Source organism: Ruditapes philippinarum, unplaced genomic scaffold (assembly GCF_026571515.1).
Source record: "Ruditapes philippinarum isolate M1 unplaced genomic scaffold, ASM2657151v2 ctg935_1_1_1_1, whole genome shotgun sequence".
NCBI lineage: Eukaryota > Metazoa > Mollusca > Bivalvia > Venerida > Veneridae > Ruditapes > Ruditapes philippinarum.
This window is the reverse complement of record NW_026855136.1, coordinates 122008-146259: the sequence shown is the minus strand read 5'-3', so window position 1 is coordinate 146259 and position 24252 is coordinate 122008. Positions and strand designations below refer to the sequence as shown.

The 24252-nt window shown below is 33.1% G+C and overlaps 1 protein-coding gene across 1 annotated transcript in view; it reads left to right on the top strand.

The window, feature by feature from the left end:
* LOC132742231 (guanylate-binding protein 3-like) overlaps positions 1-18927 on the top strand; it is a 34673-nt gene extending 15746 nt beyond the window's left edge. The window contains exons 5-11 of the mRNA XM_060730569.1: positions 3473-3600; positions 3715-3824; positions 4637-5052; positions 5528-5802; positions 7446-7658; positions 8184-8280; positions 17539-18927. Of these exons, the coding sequence (XP_060586552.1) occupies positions 3473-3600; positions 3715-3824; positions 4637-5052; positions 5528-5802; positions 7446-7658; positions 8184-8280; positions 17539-17717 (1418 nt within the window). The 3' untranslated portion in view covers positions 17718-18927. The remainder of the gene's footprint in view (positions 1-3472; positions 3601-3714; positions 3825-4636; positions 5053-5527; positions 5803-7445; positions 7659-8183; positions 8281-17538) is intronic.
* Positions 18928-24252: the final 5325 nt, after the last annotated feature.

The following is a 24252-nucleotide window of genomic DNA, read 5'->3' as shown; positions in this document are numbered from 1 at the left end:
AATTTCTCAAATATTTTGCCAGCATCAGTTAAAAATTACTTGTAAATCATCATTTTCATCAATCTTTCTGGAAAGTTGTTGACGTAAATCCATTGTAAGTTCTGAATTTTCAAGACGTGATGCTGATGCAGATCTAGCAGATTTCTTAGGTCCATATTACTGACTTTCTTCTAAACACTGAGTGTCATCGTCTAACATAGAAGCACGTAATTTGCATTATATGATTTAATTCACTGATTCATTACTTTTCATTTCTAAAATTTCATTCACTTTGTTACAAAAAATCAACTAAATGCACTTGTTAGATTTTCACTATGACTAACTAGTTCTTTGGAGATATTTCCTATTTCTAAACAGCACAAAGAAACAGTCTGACGCAATGATTCAAATTCCTTTTTCCATTTTTTATGTAAGTCCATTACACTCAAAAGTAGAAAAAAATCAAAGTCTTTATCCCTATGCTGAAGCATGTTAAAGTCCTTATCCCACCGCTGCCACCAGTGTTACGAAATCATTTCACTTTTTGTGAAAAGCTTTGTTTATTCACTCTTTTCGCTTAAAAGTTAAACCATTTCTCTATGCTGGTATAATGAACAAGTCAAGTCCAAGTGAAAGCAGGATTATATTTATTGCAGTAAATCAAAATAATGCATCATTTTATTTTATTAACAAGTCAAAAAAAAGTAAAATTCTTAACAACTTCAACAAATACATTCTTCAATTACTAACTAACTCAACTCAACCAACTCCAACTCTCTCCAAAACTCCAAAACTAACCCAGCTAGAAAAGTTCCCAGCTTATATACCCTTCTGTTTGCGCAGCTAGGGTGGTGTGCAAAAGTAGACTGTTGCGCGACCTCTTATTGCGCGACCTCTCCAGTTTGCACACAACTCATTTGCGCGACCTGAATGTTGCGCGACCTTTTAAAAATGCTGACAATGCCTTAACAATGTTCAAAAAGGCCTGCAACTGGTTCAGGTATACAGACTGTTGTACAATACAAACATTAGTACAAAAATAACATAATAGTTATATAAATTTACATGTTTGAACACTCAATAGGATAATAATTATCTGTCCAATAATGCATCTTAATAGTGCAAAATATACTTGCAGTAATAAAGATATATGTACTATATATGGGCTTTATAAGACCAATACATTTACTACTGATTGACATTTCTATAAACATATAATACTGACTGATAATTCATTAAACAACAGAAATATAATCTCTCCAGCTTTACAACATACAGCTCAACATTTGAACCAAGTAACCTGTACATAGATAAAGCAGGAAGGAATCCCATTCATAAAATCTGATATGACCAAATTATGCTTTGTTTACAACAATTGATTGAGATGCTGAAGGGCTAAAAATAACTTAAACCTTGTACTTTTAGACTGCGCGACCTCTTATTGCGCGACCTCTCCATATTTGGAACTAGCATGCCTGGGAAAGCTGATTCTGCGCGACCTTTCCTATTGCGCGACATTTAGTGTCGCGCGACCTTTGTCTGCGCGACCTTTCCAAATTTGGAATGAGGTATGCTCATAATCTAAAAATAACTGAGCTGTGCCAATATCCTGGACTGTTAATGACTCAATTGTTTTACAACAGAAAATGAGTAAAAGTTAACATAAACATTTTAACCAGCTTAGAAATATTGTCCAGATTTACCATCCTAAAAGAATACTCTTCTAGTAAAAGATTAGTTTCAAATTTCATAACACTACCTTTAGTGTCGCGCGACCTTTGTCTGCGCGACCTTTCCAAATTTGGAATGAGGTATGCTCATAATCTAAAAATAACTGAGCTGTGCCAATATCCTGGACTGTTAATGACTCAATTGTTTTACAACAGAAAATGAGTAAAAGTTAACATAAACATTTTAACCAGCTTAGAAATATTGTCCAGATTTACCATCCTAAAAGAATACTCTTCTAGTAAAAGATTAGTTTCAAATTTCATAACAATAGCAAGACTTGTTTCTTGTATTAAAATTACGTGAATTTGCTTAAATATGACAAACAAGATCAACAAAGAAAGGCGGCATTCAATGAACGCAACCCCCATATGACCATATGACCCAGTAACAAGGACCAGCGGTGAGGAGCCAAGGAGGACACCAAACATAACAAATAGGACATAACACAAGGCAGAACACAGACAAGATAATCACTTAATAATACATGAAAAGAAATAAAAGTAACCGAGAAGAAAATCAAATACAATTGACTGATAAAAAGGCCCATAAAGTAAAAGGGCACGAGGAAGGGGACTTGAAGTACGGGGAACGGGAAGGTCAAAATAAAAAAAGATAAAAATAGGGGCAAAAGGGAAGATACCTACCGTAGACGAGATAACAACAAGGTAAACAAACAAAGGTGTCCCCAAAACAGTATGAAACAACAAAAACATACATTTCAGGAACACAGAAGGGCATCGCTTTGGAACGGTCAGCAGCACAAGTACTGCTTGGGAGTTTAAACCGGTTAATGGTGCACCAAACCTCACTCTTAGCCCTACCATGTTCCTATAAACGAGACAGTGTAAATAAAATTAATCCACACCAAGTGAAATTTTAACAGCTGTTATGGTTACAAAAGGTGAAATAAGTAAAACACCAAAATGATCATGTAGAAAACCCAATTACCATAACAAAAGTACTCAATGTCTTAAAGGAAGACAGAGCAACAAGAAAATCACCTACAAGGGCCCGACGAAGCAAGGCAGAAGACGAACATTAAGGCAATTCAGTCCCAAAAGGCGTTAAGAACTGTCCATCATAGAGTCTCCCATTTGGTTTGTCAGATGTAATCAAGAGGAAAGCATAGTGTCCAACTGTAAAAGGGTTGAACATTCAGCATGCAGTATGTCTAAAAATAGTAGGGTCATAACCTCTTTTAAAAAAACGTTTAATGATTTTAATAAAAACAGCAGAAAATTTATGACCCAAGTTTTTTCACATTTGAAATGGCATATGTTTTACAAATGTGTAATATTTCGTTTACAACGGCACTGTTGAGTTAACACAACTGAATGCTCTGTCTTCCGTTAAGCCATTGAGTACTTTTGTTATGGTAATTGGGTTTTCTACATGATCATTTTGGTGTTTTACTTACTTCACCTTTTGTAACCATAACAACTGTTAAAATTTCACTTGGTGTGGATTCATTTTATTTACACTGTCTCGTTTATAGGAACATGGTGGGGCTAAGAGTGAGGTTTGGTGCACCATTGAACATTAAATGCCGCCTTTCTTTGTTGATCTTGTTTATCATATTTTAAAATAATAACCTGAAAGAGTTATACAAACAGGCAAAGTATAACATAGAATATAACAAATCTATACCTGTTGGAGTTATTTCTGTACTTTCTAACCATAGTTACAAACATGAACATGCCTATTTGTTATTTTTTAAAGTGTCTCAAGTATAGTATTTCATTGTCTTATATTACACTTGCAGGGTTTTCAATGGGGCACACGGTCCGTTCCCATACGAAAGGCATATGGGTATGGTGTATTATTCATCCTACAAAAGAACGCCATGTTTTAATGCTGATAGACACAGAGGGGCTGGCGGATCCCAAAAAGGTAAATGCTATGCTTTAACACAGTAATTAGAAGGCAAAAGTAAACGTGAACATGATATGTATGTATATTATTTGGAACCTAAATTTAAGCAAAATTGTCTTTTTCTTTTCTCAGGCAAATGAAGAATCCGATCAAAAATTATTTTGTCTCACGGTGCTTTTGAGCAGTACATTGATTTATAATGTGAGGGGAGTCTTCAATGCAGATGCTATTAAGAAAATATCGTATCCTTTAGGAAATGAGATTTCTCTCGCAATACTTTTTTTGTTTGGTTTAGGGTTCTTTAGTATTTGGGTTCATCGACAGCTTAAATAAACAGACTCTCAGTTTAGAAGCAGTAGTATTTCTTGACATCTGAATTGCATCTTTAAGCTCATATAGTATTATTTTTATAAGAAACGAGTAAAGAATGGCAGGATTTGTCATATGGACTGTATAATTCTGTTGCATTCTACTGGGTAACGATAGATGCAACGGTTTCAACATTTAAAATATAACGGAAAAGGGTCTAGATATGAAAGTTGTAAGATAGCTTTTCTTATTTCAACAATTATCAATTGTAGTAATATGATATATAGACATCAATCAGCGAAAACAAGAAGTTAACTCTTGACACTTTAATTTTGTTTTGCTACCATTATACAAGTACTATTGTCTTTTATTGATTTTCATATTTTGGAAGTCTTATAAAAAAGCATCACTTTTAAGTGATATCAATGTGTTTCTTTGTGACAGGCTTGTCAAACTGTAAACCCTTGTATTAACAATGAATTAAGTTTAACAATTTGCTCTAAATTTATAAGTTTTACAGTAATAAATGGTTGCATGGATTACACGGTTAACGTGTATGCTTTCAATGTTGATTTTGAATATAAACATAAGAAGGAGCACCGGTATCAAACATCATATCCGATTCGAGTTATCGCTATAGCCGAATTGCTCTAAGCGATCATCACTGTAACCTAAAATACCTTTATTGATTCATATGTCCAAAATTTCATTTGTTTCTACCAAGAAAACCCTTAACAAACATAAGATTTGTGTCAAAAATGTCACAAAGTATAAAAGTTTGTAAAACGTTGGATAATCAAGAAAATGAAAAGATGATCAGTTTAGTATCACCAACATTTATCCTTTGTCTTAGAGATTTTTATCTTCAAATGGGCGGAGAAGAAGATAACGCGCATGTTACAGAAGAACAATATCTCGAATCTTGCCTTTCTGGTTTTGGAGACGATAATGAAACAATTAAATGTATCCGAAAGTATTTCCCAAATCGCACATGTTTTAGGATTAGCATGCCGGTTCATCCAAGAAATTTGACAACTTTAGACAATTTAACTGAAAAAGAATTAGATGCTGAATTCATCAAAGAAATTCAATCATTGAGAGAGTATATCTACAAGTGTAAGCAGAAAAGGTTCCTTTCACAAAAGGAAATCGATGGCTTAGGTAAGACTGTAAAAAGGTATGAATTATTTATGTCCATTGAAAAAACTTTGATTTTATTACCGAGGGATCACACTTTATCCAGATGTATATTCTTCACAACAGCTGGTTTCAATGTTATGAAGCAACTGTGAAAAATTGATCCGTACTTCACTTAGTGTTGTTTTATTTTTCTGGTCCTTCGGGTCATTGATTTAAATTTTTTTAGTGTTGAAAAGTAAGTAACGCTTAAATATGTCCTAGGGACCGTGAGAGATGTTGATCATTTTATTATCCCTCATAAACAGACATACTCAATCAAACCGAGACAGTTTTATTCATACAACTTTGTTGTGATTATTGCAACTGAGAAATCATACTTTTTCCAAAAAATGTTTCAATAATCATTACTTCTCAAAATATTCATTTGATACATTCACAGAAGATAAAAGATGAAATCTGTGGTAAAGCTATAGGTAAAATAATTTTGATATTTAAGCACTTGCTGAAATAGTCAAGACGTATGTTGAAGCAATCAGGAATGGTTTTGACCTGGACATCGAAGAAGCATATGAAAAAGCATCAAAGAAACGCAACGAAGTTGTAGTCACTGAGATTACTAACTGGTTTCAAAACCGTATTAAAGAAATGCAACTCCCAATCACCAGAAAGGAAGAGTTACAGAACCAATTCTTTGACATCCATAGTACAATGATGCAGAAGTATAGAGAAAAAGCTTACTTATGTGGACACGAATCTGAGAGTATTCTAATTGTGAGATTTGTATATTGACAATGTACAATATAGACTTAATTAACCTTTCGTTCGCCTTGTATACTAATAGCTTCAAAACTACGTTATAGGATTTCATTTCTGGTTAAAAAGCCTAAAACACTTTTTCCTACATCAAGTAAAGCACTTAAAATGAAAGTATCATAATTAAATTGAAATTCGTTATTAAGTGCAATTTCAAACCGATATCCGTGTAAAACTCTGTAACGTTTTTTCATTTTGGATTTATTTTGCAAAATTATTTTGGAAAATTGAGGTAATAGAATGATCTGAAAATTTGCACATAAATTATTGGCTTATACCTTCATCAAATGGTAAATATATTTCAAAACAATGATTCTAGTACCATCATGTCAAAAAGTCAAAAAACCTGAGTTGGGTACTTTCAAATGACTTAATTGCCCTTTTACTTTGCTTGAAGACTAATTTTTATTTCTTTTGTAAGAAAGAAAACGAATTTTTATATATACAGGTACATGCGTTTTTTTTAATTATAAATAGGAAAAATCACCAGTCTACGACTCTCTTCTTGTCAGTCTACAAAAACAATTTATCATTCATTATAAATTTCGTATTAAAAGTTCACATTTACGAAAAGTAATATGAAGTTGACACTAAAATAACGTCGAATCGGCAATTTTTTTCTAAATGTTAAGAATAGCTATGCTTTATCCTAAATTCAGGATGCAAAATTAAGTGGAAATTAATATGTAAAATAGTTGTAAAATATATAAATTATTCTCCAATGAATGTATAATAAGAGAATTCTAGAAGATAGTTGCTGGTTCGAACCAGAGAGGCCACTACACATCGCAAATCAATCTTATACAAGAAGAAAACATACCAAATGTTTGTGATAAATTTTTTTAATATCTTGTGGCGAATATTCCATCATGACTGGGTATAAAAATAATTTTAGAACTTTGTATACACATCATATTTGCTCCGACAACGGTCGCAAATAGAAAAACGTTATGTTAAATTTCAGCTGAAATAGAAGTCAAATATGAAATATTTCAAACTAACACAATAAATATGCACCGACAAAGGTTACACGTGTTATGTAATGTCCGATATTTCTCACAAACATTTTTGGTATCCTATAGGTAAGTTTTCAAGAGCACCGATAACTTTGACTAAATATATGTCTTTCCTATTAGCAATCGTCTGCAATTTAAGTACTCCGTCGCCCAGCATATAACATCTGTCCCAGTCATGTCAAAGTGTTGGGTAGTTGTTGACTCCTGAAATGTAAACAAAACTCAGCAGAAAAAAGAGTTGCGGGAGCTGTGAAATTAAAGTCCTAATCTGTTAAGATTTTTGCAACATCAATCTTAAAATAAGAGCAGAAGGTTCCTTTTCTCATATAGTTCGAGAACTAAGGGGACGCAGCGGGCTTACACAGCTCCTTGTATAGCTCTCAGACTGAGCATCAGTATTGATACGTAGTTCTACTGATCGATAAATTAAGAAATGTGTAATCTTAATGATTAAACTTTGATCATCATAGATATTGACAATGAATATATAAGATTAGTTTAAAAAGATAAAACAAATCATAATAAATGACAATCACATAGTCTCCATTTAAATTGCGCTGACTGCTTTCAATATTCTCTTTTTAGGAGCAATTAAAAAGGGATTGGAAAGAGTTACGTTCTAGAAACTCAAACCGCATTCAAGATATATGTAGGGAAAAACTGGATATCCTTCACGATGAAATAATACGGAGTGAAGAAGCATACAATTTTGAAGATGGCTACTCATTATTCAAAGCACATATGGGATACTTAGAAAGTAACTTTTACAGTCAGATGAATGACTTTGATAAAGATGAGGTAATCAGATTCTGTATTTTTCAGACTGAAAAGATCTTATCCGAATTCATTTCAAACGATTAAATTCGTAATTTTTTAAGCAATATGAGAATGTATGCTAATACACTAAACGCATATCTCAATTCGGTGCATGAAGCTGCTCAATCAAACAGAGCCTGCAACATTGTCAGTTGTGCAGTTTTTTGCGTTCCTTAGGAGTTTGATGTTTTTTGATTTGTTTTGTTGTTGTTGTTGTTGTTGTTTTTGTTTGTTTTTTTTATGTTTTTTCTTCTTATTTCTTTTGTAGCAGCGTAATAGTTTTTCACAAATGTTAAAAGGTTACAACGAGCAAAGTTTGTCTTCCAAATTACACTTTGCTTGAAAGCTTAGGGTTATTAATATTTATGCATTAGTTCTCTTTATTATATCGTCAGCGTCTGTATTTATAACACTTTCTTACGATTTGCATTAAACCAAACAAAAAATATTTAACGTTATATGTTTTGTCAAAGTTCTGTTTAAAATAAGAACGATAATTTATTGTAGTTGACTGACGCATTTCAAAGATTCAAAGACAACATGAATGAAAAGAAAATGGAAATATTGCGGAAGGAAAAGGTCATGAAAGACATAAAACAAAAAGGTATGTAAATATTAATTCCTTCGCTTCCGTGCATATCTATTTGCTAAGAAGACATTTTGGTCGTCAACCAGAGATAAAATGAGTAAACTTTTACAGAATTAAAAAGAAATTATCACTACTGGTAGAAGAAAGACACATCCGTTAGAACCATTACATTGTATGTTACTTCATGTTCCTTTTTGTTTGCATGTTAACAACAAAAATGTTATTCCATGAACAAGGAATCAAGATACTGCTCCAAAAGAGACATTGTATACTTGTATACTTATGAAAATTATGGTCCAGATTAAGTACATGAACAGTCATTGAATTGTTTGTTTATCTGTATACTTTGTATCTGAAACCTATTTAACATATTTACATGACATTTGAATTCATAATATACGATTTGTTTTAAAACTAAGTAAATACAGATGCAACACACAAAATGGCAGTTAACCTTTTTGTAAACAAGTACGAGAGGTGTTCAATTTATTATCTAACAGTTTCAAAACCCGCCTTATAATTGATTCGCATTTGTTTTATTGCAACATCTGGGATCCATTGCAATAGTAACATAAAATAAGTCTACACATTTTTGGCCAGCTGTCTTAAGTCCGGTTTATGCATGACTCAGCAGAGCTCCAGAGAGCGTGCGTATCAGCGTGAAATACGCATAGAAAATCAAATATACGCATTGCTTTCAAAATTTGTGCGTCAAAGTAACGCACAACAAATTGAAAATACACCTGTATGTCAAAATTTAAGCGTGAAAGAGAAGAAGTGCAAACATTTGATATTTATAAAGAGGATATTTTAAGCAAAAAAATCGATATATTTCTATTTCAATGCGTTGAAAACAAACTAAAAATTCTGTTGTCAACAACGCATGTTAAAAACGAAAGTAGCAGGAAGTACAGAAGGGAGATGACTCCCGTAGATCAAATTTTGAAATTATTGATAAAATTTGTGCCAGATAATCATTGTAGGAGTTAACATAGTATTAAGTTTGTTTAGGCATCTATTGACATGCCTATGCCTCAATATAAACACAAATACACTTTAATTTATTTCACTTTTGTTGTTGGAACAAAAAACATGTTTTTCACCTGCAGTTTTGTACTCAATATTTTCGTACCCATTCCACAGTTACGAACACTTTTCTCTCAGACCAATACTTTTTTTAAGGTAAGATAAAAAAATCTTGTTTATTTTTCTTTAATTCTAATTTCAACTATAATTGTTCGAACTGGAGTACAGGATAAGGTACATGCCAACAGAAATAAAGAAAGAAAATATTGACTCCTAGTATATAAAATAATTTCAGGGTTTCCACTAGTGGAAGTTTGGGTCATTTTGGCTTGTGACTTCCAAAATCTAATACTTTTCCTTCTTTACCTATAAAATGTGACTTCCAATATCAGAGATTTTGAAGTATTTGACTTCCAAATTTTGAAAATGGAAGCCCTGATAATTTTTCTGTGTATCCTTAACTTGAGTCCCAGTATACTCTTGAAGTCTGACTTTACAGAGCATGTTTTATATTGTTTCACATTGGAGAAAGTATTTTATTTGTAAAAGTTTTTTTCAGAATTTGCAATTCACCCCTCACTCTAAATTTTGAGGGGTAAAAACCCCTTGGACAAAAAAAATATCTGGAGCTCTGGGTCATTGTTCAAATTGGCTCCATTCGTGTTTAATAGACTTTTTCAGACCGGTCATGATATAAATTTGCGATTCTGTAGCCTGCAATTCAATGTAACCCACATACCGAAGTCCATTGGAGCTGCATTATGGATTTTTGGCATTTATCAGGTTTAATGTTAATCACTTTGCGTTTGTTGAAAATGTTTATGGTCATTTGAGCGATATGACTAGAAGCCGAGGTTTGATGGAATCCAATATCATTCTTTCTTCCAGCAAAATGTCGCAGAATATCTTTTGTGAAAGGGGCTAAGAACTTTGTTTATGTGTCTGTGTAATATTTTGCATTTATCCCTTTTATGACAACGATTATAAATGTCTTGCTGTAGTAACTAGCCCGGTTCAAACCATAAACCCGGGTACAAATGCATCTCGCTTTATTATCTTCACTTTGATAAGGTCTGTCTCATTAGTTGGAATGTAGCAAATATTACGTCGACCGTAACTATCGCCTATATAAAACATGGTATCATTATAAGGTTTGACGGTAGATGGAATACATACATACATGGCAGATTTTGTGCCGCTCTGCATTGCTAATTTATTTCAACGACGACTTCGGATATTTTCCAGCCGGCCAACCCAACCGATTGTAGAAATTAAACCACACATCAACACTGAGTTAGATTTGCCACCAATCTTAGAGGCACACGTTGCAAAACACAACCACTTAAAGATCACTATAATGCTGTAGCAACAAACTTAAATGTCACAGATGGCAGGAAAGAAATTGCTGATCAAGCTTGTGAAACACAGCAAACCGCTGAACCCTCAGAGAATAAAAGAACGCCATCAAAGCAACGAAAACGAAAAAGGTCTCCACTGAAGGTAACGCCTCACAAAGATGCATCATATATAAGCCCAAAACGTAAATGTTTGAGTCGTAATCGAAGAGTCAGCAGACATTTGTGAAAGCCAATATTAGAAAAGATCGTCGGTCAAAAGGACAGGTTTAACAAGTAAAAGAGGACAAACAATGAAAATATAACCGAATCAGTTGCCAATAAAGAACCAAAGAAGGTATCTAAACAGAGAACAAAACAAAGAACTTTTTCGAATTTGTTTTTCTTCAAAATGGTTACAGTGTACAAAGACGTTTTACTAAAAACTCTCGATGTTGGTTCCAATACAGTTGCAAACGCAGTTAAGCACAAAGTGGCAGAGTTATATGTTGGAAATGACAAGAGAGGGAAAGCTGTGTCCGGAAATAAAACTACGGAATTCCACAGATCATTTGTAAAGAAACACATCGAAAGCTTTCCAACTGTTGAATCACACTACACACGAAAAGACTCCAACTCCAGGAAGTATCTAGATTTAAGTATAAGACGAATGTACTCACTGTATGTAGAAAAATGTAAAGGACAAAATAGAAGGTGTGTTTCAGAGATATTTTTTGAACAGAATATAACTTGTCTTTCTTCTATCCTAAGAAAGATCAATGTCACCTCTGTAATCTGTATGACACTTTGATAATAGAAGAAAGACTAGATGAGGCAACAAAAGCAAAATGTCAGGCACACAAAGAAAGAAAAAGCTATGCTAGAATGGCAAAATCAGCCGATAAAGAACGCGCAAAGAAAGATACAAAGTTTTCGGTGTCGGCATTTGATCTCCAGGCTGTACTGACAACACCATGCAGTTTAATTGGTGAACTTTATTACAAAAGAAAACTGTGTTGTTACAATTTGTCATTCTATGAACTGGAAAATGGTAACTGTTGGATGAGACAGGGGAAACGAGACTCGTGCGAAGTCGGAACTTGTGTGTACTTGTATGTAACTTCTGTTGCAAGTAAGACATCTGGTATTGAAGATGTGACATTATATGATGATGCAATCAGTTTGTTGCATGTTGCTAAGTTCACTGTGTCCAAGATATTCCTCACATCAAGTGTATAAGCTACAAATTTCTCGAAAGTGGCCATTCAGAAATGGAATGGAATGTGATTCCATACATGCATCAATCGAGCATTCAAAAAAGTCTCATAAAAGTAAATGTTCCATCTCAGTGGGAAACAGTTATATCATTAGCACGCCGGAAGCAACCATATATTGTCGTTTCAATAAAATACACTGACATAATGGATTAAAAGTTGTACAAAGAACAAAACTTTGGCTCTATAAAAATCGATGCTGATTGAGAACATGTTAATTTGCTGAATATAAAAAGGGATTTAAGTTCGTAAAGACAAAGAATTTTTGTGAACTATGGTTTTGATGTTAGTGAGTTCAAGGAAGTATGGTTAATGCAGGAGAAGAGCAGAAGCAAAGAAAAGTCTCTTAAGGCTACACGAAAGGCTTATACAGAGAAGCTTCCAATATCTGCTGCAAAAAAGGCTGATTTGATGTCACTTGTTGCCTCTGGGACAATTCCGAAGGAGTACGAATCATACTATGAGTCATTGCCATGCAGCAAATCTATAAAAGACAAACTTCCAATGCCTTCTGTTAGTGAGAGTGAAGAAGATGAGTGAAGGTCATGGAATAATTAATGACAAACATTCGCATTTTGTGACATGAAACAGTAGTCTTTATTTACTTAACTATGGTATTGGTCACTGATATCCTGAATTGCTGATGTCTGGGGTCTGTTTGACTTCAATTCGATTATATACCAGAGAACATTCAAAATAAATGAAAATTTGCAAACAAAGATTTCAGTGCGTATTTTATAACTGTTTAGTTATCAATTTATTTCTGTAGAATCTAAATATTGAACAGGTACATATTTCATATTTCTATGAATGAAAATTGTCAGTTTTGTGTACGAGTATTATTGTGCATGTGTGTTAATGACATAGCTAGGGGTTCTTCAAAGTAAGGACATAATTAATAAATTTGCAACAGTAACAATAACTGCAACATCTAAATTCTTTTCAGAGGAACAAGGCTATAACTGCACTTATACTCTTTTACCAAAATTTATCAGGAATTTTTATTGCTAAACCGTCGGAAGTAAAAGGTCGTAAGTGCAGTTATTACCATTTACCTCCCAACCTTGTTGTCTTGACAGGATCTAAGTACATTTATTATCTTTTACTTCTGTAAAATGATGTTATTTTGATTTTAGAATTTTAAAACAAACTATAATTACAGTGTTTTATCAGCACCAAGCAAGGTAAACTTAACAAACATGATTTTATGTAGTCAATAAATATGGGAGAATCAAAATTGTTATAAAAATACTACTGAAAATAAAGTTGTATTTAAATATATGTTGCTTTTTTCTCGAAATCTAGAAATGGAAGTTATTACCTTTTACCTTTGAACCATTGATATGTGGTGACAACGTTTCTCCATTTTCCAAAGTTAAAACGAAAATATAAACGCCATGATCGAGAATATCGTTTCAAAATCCGGGCCACGCTAAGCCTATGAATACGGTACTTTTCCCTGATTTTGCTTTTAGAATTATTGCAAATTAATCTGTTCATAGTGCCTAGAGACACCCTTCGCTTAGCTGCAATTTCTCTTTTTGCAGGGGGGGAGGAGGGGTGGGTGTGGTCACCAACGTTATTATATTTTCCGTTCAACATCAGCGGCAGCTGCTGTGCGACGTTGGGTAAAATAATCACTTTTACCCGTTTTACGTATATTATTTCGAAAAGCACATTTAACAAGTTGAATGCACATGTTGCGATGCACTATAGCAGCAGGAACATTACATTCTATCTGTTTTACTTGATTAACAATTTTTTCTGTAGCACATTTTTTGCTTCATAAATCCTAAATTAATACCCTAAATCATTTATGTTTGGTCTAACCATATTGAATTTTCAATTCAAACGAGACGATATATGTATGATATACTACTTCACATAAATTAATCACTTTGCACGAGTTTTTGGGGATTGCATTCATTGAACGCCGCCTTTCCTTGTTGATCTTGTTTATAATATTCTGTACTGCTATGAAAGAGATTTTATGTCTCTTTGATCTTTGAAATACCCAACAAGATGTTATAATAACATTAAACAATACTTCCAGATACCTTGATGATATTTTTTTTAATTTAGACAATTCTTATTGTGTTCAAATTGTGTCTGATATTTATCCATATGAATTACAACTTAATAAAACGAACTCTTAAAAGTTTAGTACGTCATTTTTGGATCTTGATTTTACTATCAATAACAATTCTATTCACACGAAAATCTATGATAAAAAGAGATGACTTCGATTTTTGTATAGTTTATAATCCCCAATTAGAGACGTGCCCCATGCAACATCAACGGGTAAATGTTTCTGCGTTAATTAGATTTGCTAGAGCTTGTAGCAACGTAAAGGATTTCAACGACCGAAATATTTTCATAAGTAGCAAGCTTCTTAAGCAGGGCTACTGCTGTCATAAATTGTGGAAATATTTTATAATTTTGATTAAATTTCAAAATTCATTAGTTATTTTAAAAAATATTTCTGCGACAAGGGATAAGCAAGCCTGATTTTGTGTCATTTACAAACTTGGTAATATCTTTGGTCATGAAAATTTTTCTGCTTATTTTACTAAAATCATTAAACATTATATTGAAAGAGGTTATGGCCCTACAATTTTAAGACATACCGCATGCTTTGTGTTCAACCCTTTTACTGTTGGACAATACAATTTCCTCTTTCGATAACATCTGACGGACCAAGTGGGAGATTCTATTATGGACAGTTTTGAAAAAGCCTTGGGACTCGATTGTCTTAATTTCGTCTTCTGTCTTGATTAGTGAGGCTTTTTAGTTGATTTTCTTGTTGCTCTGTCTTCCTTTAAGACATTAGTACTTTTGTTATGGTCATTTGATTTACTTTTATATGTATCTACATGCTCAAACCTGTGTTGAATTAATTTTACCTTTTGTAACCTTGGCAACTGTTGAATTTCACTTGGGTGATTCATTTTATTTATAATGTGTCATTTTTAAGGAACTTAGTGGGGCTAAGAATAAGGTTTGGTGCACCGTTAACCGGTTTTCAATTCCCCAGCAGTACGTATGTGCTGCTGACCGTTTCAAGGCTTCGCACCTCTGTGTTCTTCAGATATACGAGGGCTGTTAAATAAATACGCAAAAAGTGTCGCTATTTCCTTATTTTCCAAGTAAGCTGAATTAATCTTATACAGTAATAGAGACAAACATATTTTGAAAATATACAGCAAACATTGCCGTTCTGGCATGAATCATATGTTATCAAACGGTCGTTATGGTAAACACATGTAGCGATTATCGGCCCACTTTTGTTCATTTTTACAAATAGTCACTGGTTAATAATGACGTCGCATTTCAACCTTTACCGTGCGATTTTCACCAAACTTTGCATAATTTATGTTGGCGTTACGCACCTGATTCCATGTTAGTGTGTGACGTCATTTATGCGTTAAGCGGCCATATTGTTTAGTGCGTATGCGTTAATATGACACAACAATCTTCAATAAAATTTTGTGTTTTGAAAGGGTTTTCAAAGAAAGAAACAATCTTAAGATTACAAAAAAGCATATGGTGATCAGGCGATGAAAACAGCAATGTACAAGTGGTATGCCCGATTTCTAGGTGGCCAACAAAACACCCATGACGACAAACGCAGTGGACGTCCTAACGTAACGTCAAATCACGTCGCTGTGATAAAGGAGCTGCTTGACAATGATCGTCGGATAACAATTCGCGAAGTACACGAAAGATCGGATTGTAGCATTGGCACAGTGCATCGCATCATTCACGATGAACTCAATATGCGACGCATGTGTGCCATGTGGATTCCTAAAATGTTGACGGATGAACAAAAAGTGGAAAGGGTGCGGTGTTGCAATCAATTTCTCAGACGTTTTCATAGAGAAGGTGAACGTTTCTAGCGACGGATAGTGTCTGTTGATGAGACATGGATCAGCCTATACGAACCTAAAACGAAATCACAGTCTTTTATGTGGAAAACTCCAGGATCGCCCTCACCTAAGAAGTTTAAAGTCGGCCCATCTGCAAGGAAACAGATGTTCATCGTCTTCTTTGACGTCGACGGTGTGATACTGAGCCACGCGGTACCCCTGGGTCAGGCTGTGACGGCGATGTATTATTCTAAGGTGAATAAATTTATTTAATCTATACTAATATACTCATTATTATGTCAATACATTACCTAATAATTATTTATATTTGTGTTAGTAATTATGAAAATAAATTATAACGACAATTTACTTATGATTGTATTTCTTTATGCTTTCAGATTCTGAGACGTGATTTTATGAGGGCGAGGAGAAAGAGGCGGGCCACGAAAATCGCCGACACGATATTTCATCACGACAACGCACCGTCTCATCGTGCGGCCGAAACACAGTACACAATCAGGTAACTCGGCTTCGAAGTCCTCAAGCACCCGGCCTACAGCCCTGACCTAGCACCATCCGATTTCTTTTTGTTCCAGACACTGAAGAACGTCCTGCGGGGAGAACACTTTGATGATGTGGACGAGTTGTCCTACGCGGAGCAAGGTGCAATTTCAGAGATAAATAATGGCTCCTACTTTAATAGTTTCATGTCATGGATCAACCGTTGTAAATAGTGTGTTTCCTTTCACGGAGAGTATTTTGAGAAGGACTAGGTGCGTGTTTTGGTTGTCTCTCATACATGCGTTGAGCGTGACGTCGTTTCGACGTTGGACCGGTTTCACTGCGATTACCTTTGAAATACTTGAAATTGTACTATTAATTTTTATCCGATTTTATTGAAATTTTGTGTACATGTTTATTATATGTTTATTTACAAAATGATAAGAGAACGTCAATTTCCCATTAATATTAAAAATGTGGCAGCATATTTCCGCGTATTTATTGAACAGCCCTCGTATGTCTTTGTTGTTTCATATTGTTTTGATGACACTTTTGTTGTGTCTCTTGTTTTCTCAACTACGGTAAATATCTTCCCTTTTACCTCTCGTTTTATTTTATTTTTAAATCTTGCCCCTCCCTTCCTCGAATCTCGAGTCCCTATTCCCTGTGCTCTTTTTCTTTGTGGGCCTATTGATCAATCAATTACTTTACTTAATTTCCTTGTCGGTTACTATTAATTCTTTTTAAGTATCATTTAACTTATTATCCTAGGATAATCCGTGCTCTGCCTTGTTTTTGTTTGGAGTTCTCCTGGATTACTTGTCGCTGGTTCTTGTCGGGTGGTGTGGGGTTGCGTTTATTGAACGCCGCTTTTCCTTGTTTATCATAATAAGTAAGCTATAGGTTCTTTTAACGTGTTTTGATTGTGTTTCATAGTAAATTGAACACCTCTGGTACATGAGTGCCTTGACTTGCCCGTTTGTTGTTCTGTTTTGGAAAGAATGTAGGTATTCAAATGAAATATTACACATATGTTGAATGAAATGGGGGACCTGACCTGTAACATTTCAATGTGTTTTTCTTAGTGTTGTTACATTACTTTGGCGTACTTTTAATACCTTTTACAGTCAGCGTTACATTTTCTAAATCAGCACAACCCGTTTGTCCCTTTACTTAAGACGCCCCTTGAAAATATACAGTATCTAATAACAATATATTTAAGCAAATTTTTAAAATCTGTTTATCTTCTTTTGTTTATGAAATTTATTTTAGAAAAAATGGATGCATTGTTAGAGAAGCGACTGCAAGAAAAATACGAGTCATTAGAAAGAGATAAGATCGCGCACATAGAGAAAGAGAAGCGAAAATTAATTGATACTATGCGTGCTCATACAGAAGCTTTGGAGGGTGCTCTGGAGGAGGTCAACAAAAAAGGATGCATTCTTTCATAAATCATTTAACTAGATAAAATTTATATTCATTTACTTTAAAGGTTATTACTGTCCATATATATCAAATAGAATAGAGGAAAACAGAATCCCTAAAGAAACCCAACACGGCAAAATTGTAAAATGTTGCAGGCTCGGTTTGATTGAGCCTGTTCATATATGTCAAGTTGTCTAACTATTCAAGGTGAGAAACATGTGATCGTTTTATTTTACTTGTTTATTACTTGTTTGAAATACTATTTAGAAATTCAGGTTTTTATATTCTGCTGATCATAATCTTCACTATATGATTTCACTTACTGTAACGATCTTTTTGTTTGTGTTACTGAAATGCAGCCTGAATAAACTGCATTCTTCATTTTTGCTTGTAATGTTGCTGATGATCATTAAAAGATTTTAAAATTTCCAGTAATAATTGAATTTCTTTTTACGGCACTCATTGAACTTTTAATTGATGTGAATTTAAAGTGAAATATTATATTCGTAAACAGTTACGTAATTTCATTATGGCATACCATACAATGATATATATATACCATAAAAATTTATGCAATAAATTACGATGTCCGATCAAAAGACACATTGAAGTTTCATCATTGTTACATTTTTCATGGGATTAAATGTAATATTATTGTTCCCATACTCAATATATAAATTGCTCTTTAAAAATATATAGTATAACTCACTACGCCTGTGTACTTTTCGTCTCCTTTTGTCCTTGCGTGTGTGTGTGGGGGGGGGTTAAGTTGCAACAATACAATAAAGGCCTTATGGCTATATTCAAGCTTCAATGGTGAAGAATGACCTCATGTATCTTTCCTTGCATTATTTAAGGTACGAACGAGAACCAAGGTAGAACCACCGACATTCGGTAAGCTAGAAGGATAGCCTCTTCTCATGAAAGATTTCAAACTACGTGACGGGAATCGAACCCACAGCGGAGAGAAGTAAATGGTTTGAAGTCAGTGACATTAACCTGTCGATCACGGACGCCCCTGTGGAGCACATATTTTTCCGAAATATAAAAAAGCTTCAATGAAGCGTTGTTATTTTGTCAAATATTAATTTTCAAAATGATTTAAAATTTAGAAATACATCAAAAATGCACGCCTCTCTCGAGCATAACATAATTTTATTCGAGTTCAATAAATACAGAAATTTAACTACACGAATATTATAATCAATTTGTCAGATATCCAAAATGAGAACTACTTACTTTACCTTGAACGTCCGCTTCTGCAGTCGGCAAAGAAGTGGACCTTAGTAGAGACAAACTCAAAATAAGAATATTAAACTACATTCTATTGAATGATATACATTTACAAATGCAACTAAATAAAAAATAACTATATAACAAACAGATTTTTTTAAGGTATTCTCCCCCAAAAACTATCAGCAAATCCAATTCATCAAATAAAGAATTCTAAAATGTACAGATACAAACGAAAATAGTTTAATTATCGCAATCATGCAGAATAATACAACCACTTCTGTCATTATTATTTAATTAAATACAATGTTTCACATACGACATAAGTCAAACATTAAAATCAGTATTTTTTATTTTGTGGTTATTTGTTTGTCTTCATTTATTTTTAAACTTAAATTATAAGTGTATATATATTTATATTTTATATTATATGTTCCTAAGAAAATTCCCATTTTGTAAACATTGAAATTAATTATAGCATTTTGATATTGATGATTTTACTTGTTTTACGTTTGATTTTATAAATTGTCTAATCAGTTTCAAATTAACCTAAAAATTAAAGAACTATCCTTTTCCTGTACATATTAATTAAGAACCATCCTTTATATTTTATTTTATAGTAGCAAAACTACCCGTTACATTTTATTTTAGAGCTATCCGTAAAATTTAATTTAAGAATAAGTAGAACTATATATTACATTTTTAGATAGGTTTGAACTGTCCTTAACGTTTTTAGATTGTCCAATGATATTCACAGATTTCAGTTGGTAATTTTAAAATTACCATTGAAACTTTTTCTAATATTCAGTTCTTCCCTGTTTATTTAACGGGAAGTCAAACTGATAACAGATGGACTTCCCGAAAAACAATATACATTAAAAACCAATCACGGACCTCACTTTAGTAACAGAGCATTATGTTTTGACTTTGGGGTAATTTTATACCATTTATGAAAATATGCAATAGCTAAGAATGGCTTTTCAACTAAATCTTCCATTATGGTAATGTGTATAATGAATATTGTATTTAAAAGGACGGTCTTTTTTATTATGGTTAAGTTAGAGTTTAAAAACATATCCTATAATTTATCTATAATTTATTCAAATGAAATAGAGAATGATCCTAAAAGTACGCACCAGACGACAAAGTTGAAAATGTTGCAGGCCCGGTTTGACATGTATGTTCATTGGCGGCAGCATTTTAATTCAATCACTTACCTGTCACGGGTTAGAGGTTGGTGATATATCTTGATGGTAACATAAATAGACGGCAAAATACCTAGAAAAAAGATCTAATTACGTTTCCTTTATTAAATGTTAATTCCATTCTCAGAATTCGGTTTAATTTGTATAAGGTGAGAAAATGACGTTGTCTTTAAAATATTAATCATCATACAGTGTGTATCATACTTTTTGGTTTACGTTATATTTCAACATTGATACCTATTGATGTTTTTTTTTTCTAGAAAAAAATCGTTTTAATTGTGCGTAAGGACACAATAATTAAAAACGTTACAACGTTCTTTACTAAAATCTAGCTAAGAATTGCACAAAAGCGATATTCAATTTAATTTTAGCACCGTTAATTGTTACCCTTTCCGAATTATATTTTTAGGTCTTAACCTCACGTGGAGTTATTTTAAGCCAATTATGAAACAAAAGAACATACAATAAAATTATAGTATCAATAATTTAAACCGTCCAAAAATTGAAAAAAGCAACATGTATAGCTATATTCGGAAATCAAACCCCCTTTAGGAAATGTACAAAGGATACTTCAACATCCATCTAGCAGGACAAAAGTACAATTGTATTAAAAACTATTGTTCAAAATTCAAACTTGTACTAGATTGTTATAAGCTTTTTGATAAAACTCGCGATTAATTTTATGTATTTCTTAACCCATTACTGCATGAGCATTTTGCGAAAAATGGCTGTTTTTATTGAAAAGTCTCCCGTTACAAGTTAAAATTGCTATAAAACTATAAAAACCGCTCAAAATTTATCAACATGCTCAGTCTTAAATTTCCTGTAACCATTGCAACGATGGGAAATTTCAAAATTGCCAAAAAAGATCACATTTTTTGCGCGATGACTTTTTCCATCAAAATTTATTTCAAAGTGATGCAATTTCTCAATGGATTGAGATAGACTCAAAGCTTTTCAGCGTTGGTTACACGTTGCCTTATGATCGACCTGGGGTCATTTTTTATCATCTCACAAGTCCAAAATGTTCTTGGCGATGAGAGGGACTGCCGAACCTCTTCATCCCCCCACCAAACAGAAAGGGGCACATCCCCCTTCTGGCTACCCCCTGATGTATCTTTTGCATAGGGGGTGGCGACGAAAAAGTGATCATTTTTTTAAACAACATTACTCAAACAAAAACAAGTGTAAGGGGCCTAAATAAGGCATTTTTCACTATTTGAGACAACAAAAACAGGTTGGGCAAAAAAGGCGTTAAAAAGCGTGTATATTGCGTAATGGGTTAACAGAAAACGATGAAAATACCTGAAATTACCCAAAATCGCGTTCTCCCATGCTAAAACATGTCCTCACGTATAATTATGAAGCAAAAATTGTTGTTTTATTAGAATTTTTTTTTCATTAACAAAAAATGATGAAAATACCTGAAATTACCCAAAATCGCGTTTTTCCATGTAAAAGCATGGCCTGACATATAATTATGAAGAAAAAATGTTGTTTGAAAGGATTCTTAATTTTATTTTTTTTTTCATTTACCCACTACTGCATGAGCATTTTGTGAAAAATGGCTGTTTCATTGAAAAATCTCCCGTTACAAGTTCAAATTGCTATAAAAACCATAAAAAAACTGCTTCAATACTAATCAAACTTGGCACAAATGTTGACAGGACCATTACCTTTGTAACAACATGCTCATTCTTAAATTTCCTGTTACCATGTCAACGGGGAGACATCTCAAAATTACCAAAAATCACTATTTTGCGTTGATTTTTTCCTTAAAAATTGATTTAAATGTGCTGCAACTTCTCAATGGATTGAGAAAGAATCAAAGGCTTTTCAGTGTTGGTCAACGTTACCTTTTAATCGACCTGGGGTCATTTTTAGACTCTCATAAGTCTAAAATTTTCTTGACGATGATAATCATAACATAACCTTCATTTTAACAAATGAAGCTTTGGAACTTGCACCTGGAAAGGTAAAATCCCTCATTACAGTTGCATGATGTAAACAGTATTTTTTCATAGTTTCATTAGAACCGGGTTTGTGATTTTCACCTTCTCTTTTTTAATTAAAATATCACATTTGAGAATTAGTACATTATGTCACATCATGTTTTTTTTAAAAAACTTTAGGAATATTATCAAATCAACCAGCCCACCTATTATTTGCGCTAAACCTCATTATTTGAGATTACATCTTTTAAGGGTATATTGATATGATTATAGAACTTATATACTCACACAAAAAATGGAATAAAATCAGATTTCTATTGACTTTACATTGGTAGGGCAAGGAACCATCGTGTGAAACAACCATCACTGGTATTCATCACGATAAAGACTGGTTAATATCAATACACTTCCAAAATCCATTGCTGTTCACTTAACATTCATCTGAAGGCTCATTTTGTAAGGATAACAAATACAAAACTCATAGATTTTTGGAACTGACGATCATTCATCATAAGGTTTGCAATAAATAGTCTTACAATTATTTTTTTATCTTTTCTGCACCTAGCTTTAAATCATTTCGTCTAAACACATAACATTATATTAAAGTATAATGCGACACTTTGAGCACTTTCGAGTTGCGTCTGGAAAATTGACATGTAAAAAAAGTTGACCATATTTAAGATTATATTCCGTTGATGTCATTCCAAATGTTTCAGCCATTTGCTGTACACATGACGTCAAAGTTGACTAACAAAGCCTGTTTTGGAACATGACACCGTTGCATATCTTTGGCAACTGTTACAGAAATTACATCGTTATCGGAAGACAAAATATTTTTGATTATACGGTATTCGACGGGAATTATTTTTTCCTATATGCTGCTATAAAACTTATCGATTTACGTCGAAAAATGTTTGAAAAATGGAAAGAAAATTGGCAATTTGGTATAAAATTTGACATTCAGTTTAGGTACAATTTTCGGCTTTAAAGCTGCTTATTTTAAAAAATATTGAAATAAATGTTTGATTTTTTCTGTTAACGTCGTTTCAAATGTATACTCTAAATGTATAGTCTGAATGACTAAAATAATAGGGGTTCACCGACTCAAATTTTTCTGTACACATGCATAATTTTCCCCACACCTTTGCATAAAAGTAACGCTATCACAGTGTGTTTCTTATTTTGTTTGGCAGTCAAAAGATCGGCTTGTGTCAAAATATCGCTATTAACGACATCTTATGCAATTATGACGTCACTGTGGAAACTATATGGATATACGGAAGTGTACGGGATTTCGTATATTACAATAGAATACGTGAAATTTAAAATACGGAGATGTTTGGACCGTATATCATGAAAAACGTATATGACTAATATACCGTGATCCGTACACTCGTTATATACATGACTATTATTGTATGAAGTTCGTAGTTTTACTAAAATACAGATTTTTTATTATAAATCCAAATATTACAAAATTTCCTTTTTGCAAATACAGATGCTGTATATAAAATAGAGATACAAGACATACTTAAGAATTACTCATTTTCTATAAGAGGAAATAGTCTGATCTTACGTTTGTTAGAATAACATGAAATAATAAAGCTTAAAATAAATGTAATATTTTCCGGTTTTATTAACATGTCAATATTGCATAATGATTATATGGCTAATGAACAGAACAAACAAAACATCGACAAATCTTCGGCAGTGTCCGTAGCATGTACAGAGAAAAAAGGACAATATATATTGAAATATTTCTTTATTTGTATCAAGGTTTGCAACCCGGACCTCTTTTGTGCAGTTTTCTAGCTCAAGGCCGCTTTGGTCGCTATATACCTTCTGCTTAACATCCGCAGATATGTATTTACACCATTTCAGCATTTAATGTTAAAGACTGAAACTTTTTTTAAATGTTCCTGTTCAAAACAGCGAATAATGAATAATTGCGACGGCCGATTTCATAGTAGTTTGGTATACTGTGTTGATAATGAATCCTGTTATTTCAATTTAGTGTACTTTTTATCATTATGATATTCTAAAAGGATGGGCAAAACGATAGAAAATGTATAAAAGAAATCTATTGACGAGTGTAATCCAACGCCCACTGTGTTAAAATTTCAAACATGACTGTTGCTTCAGAATAATATAATTAACTAAGTTTATTTTTA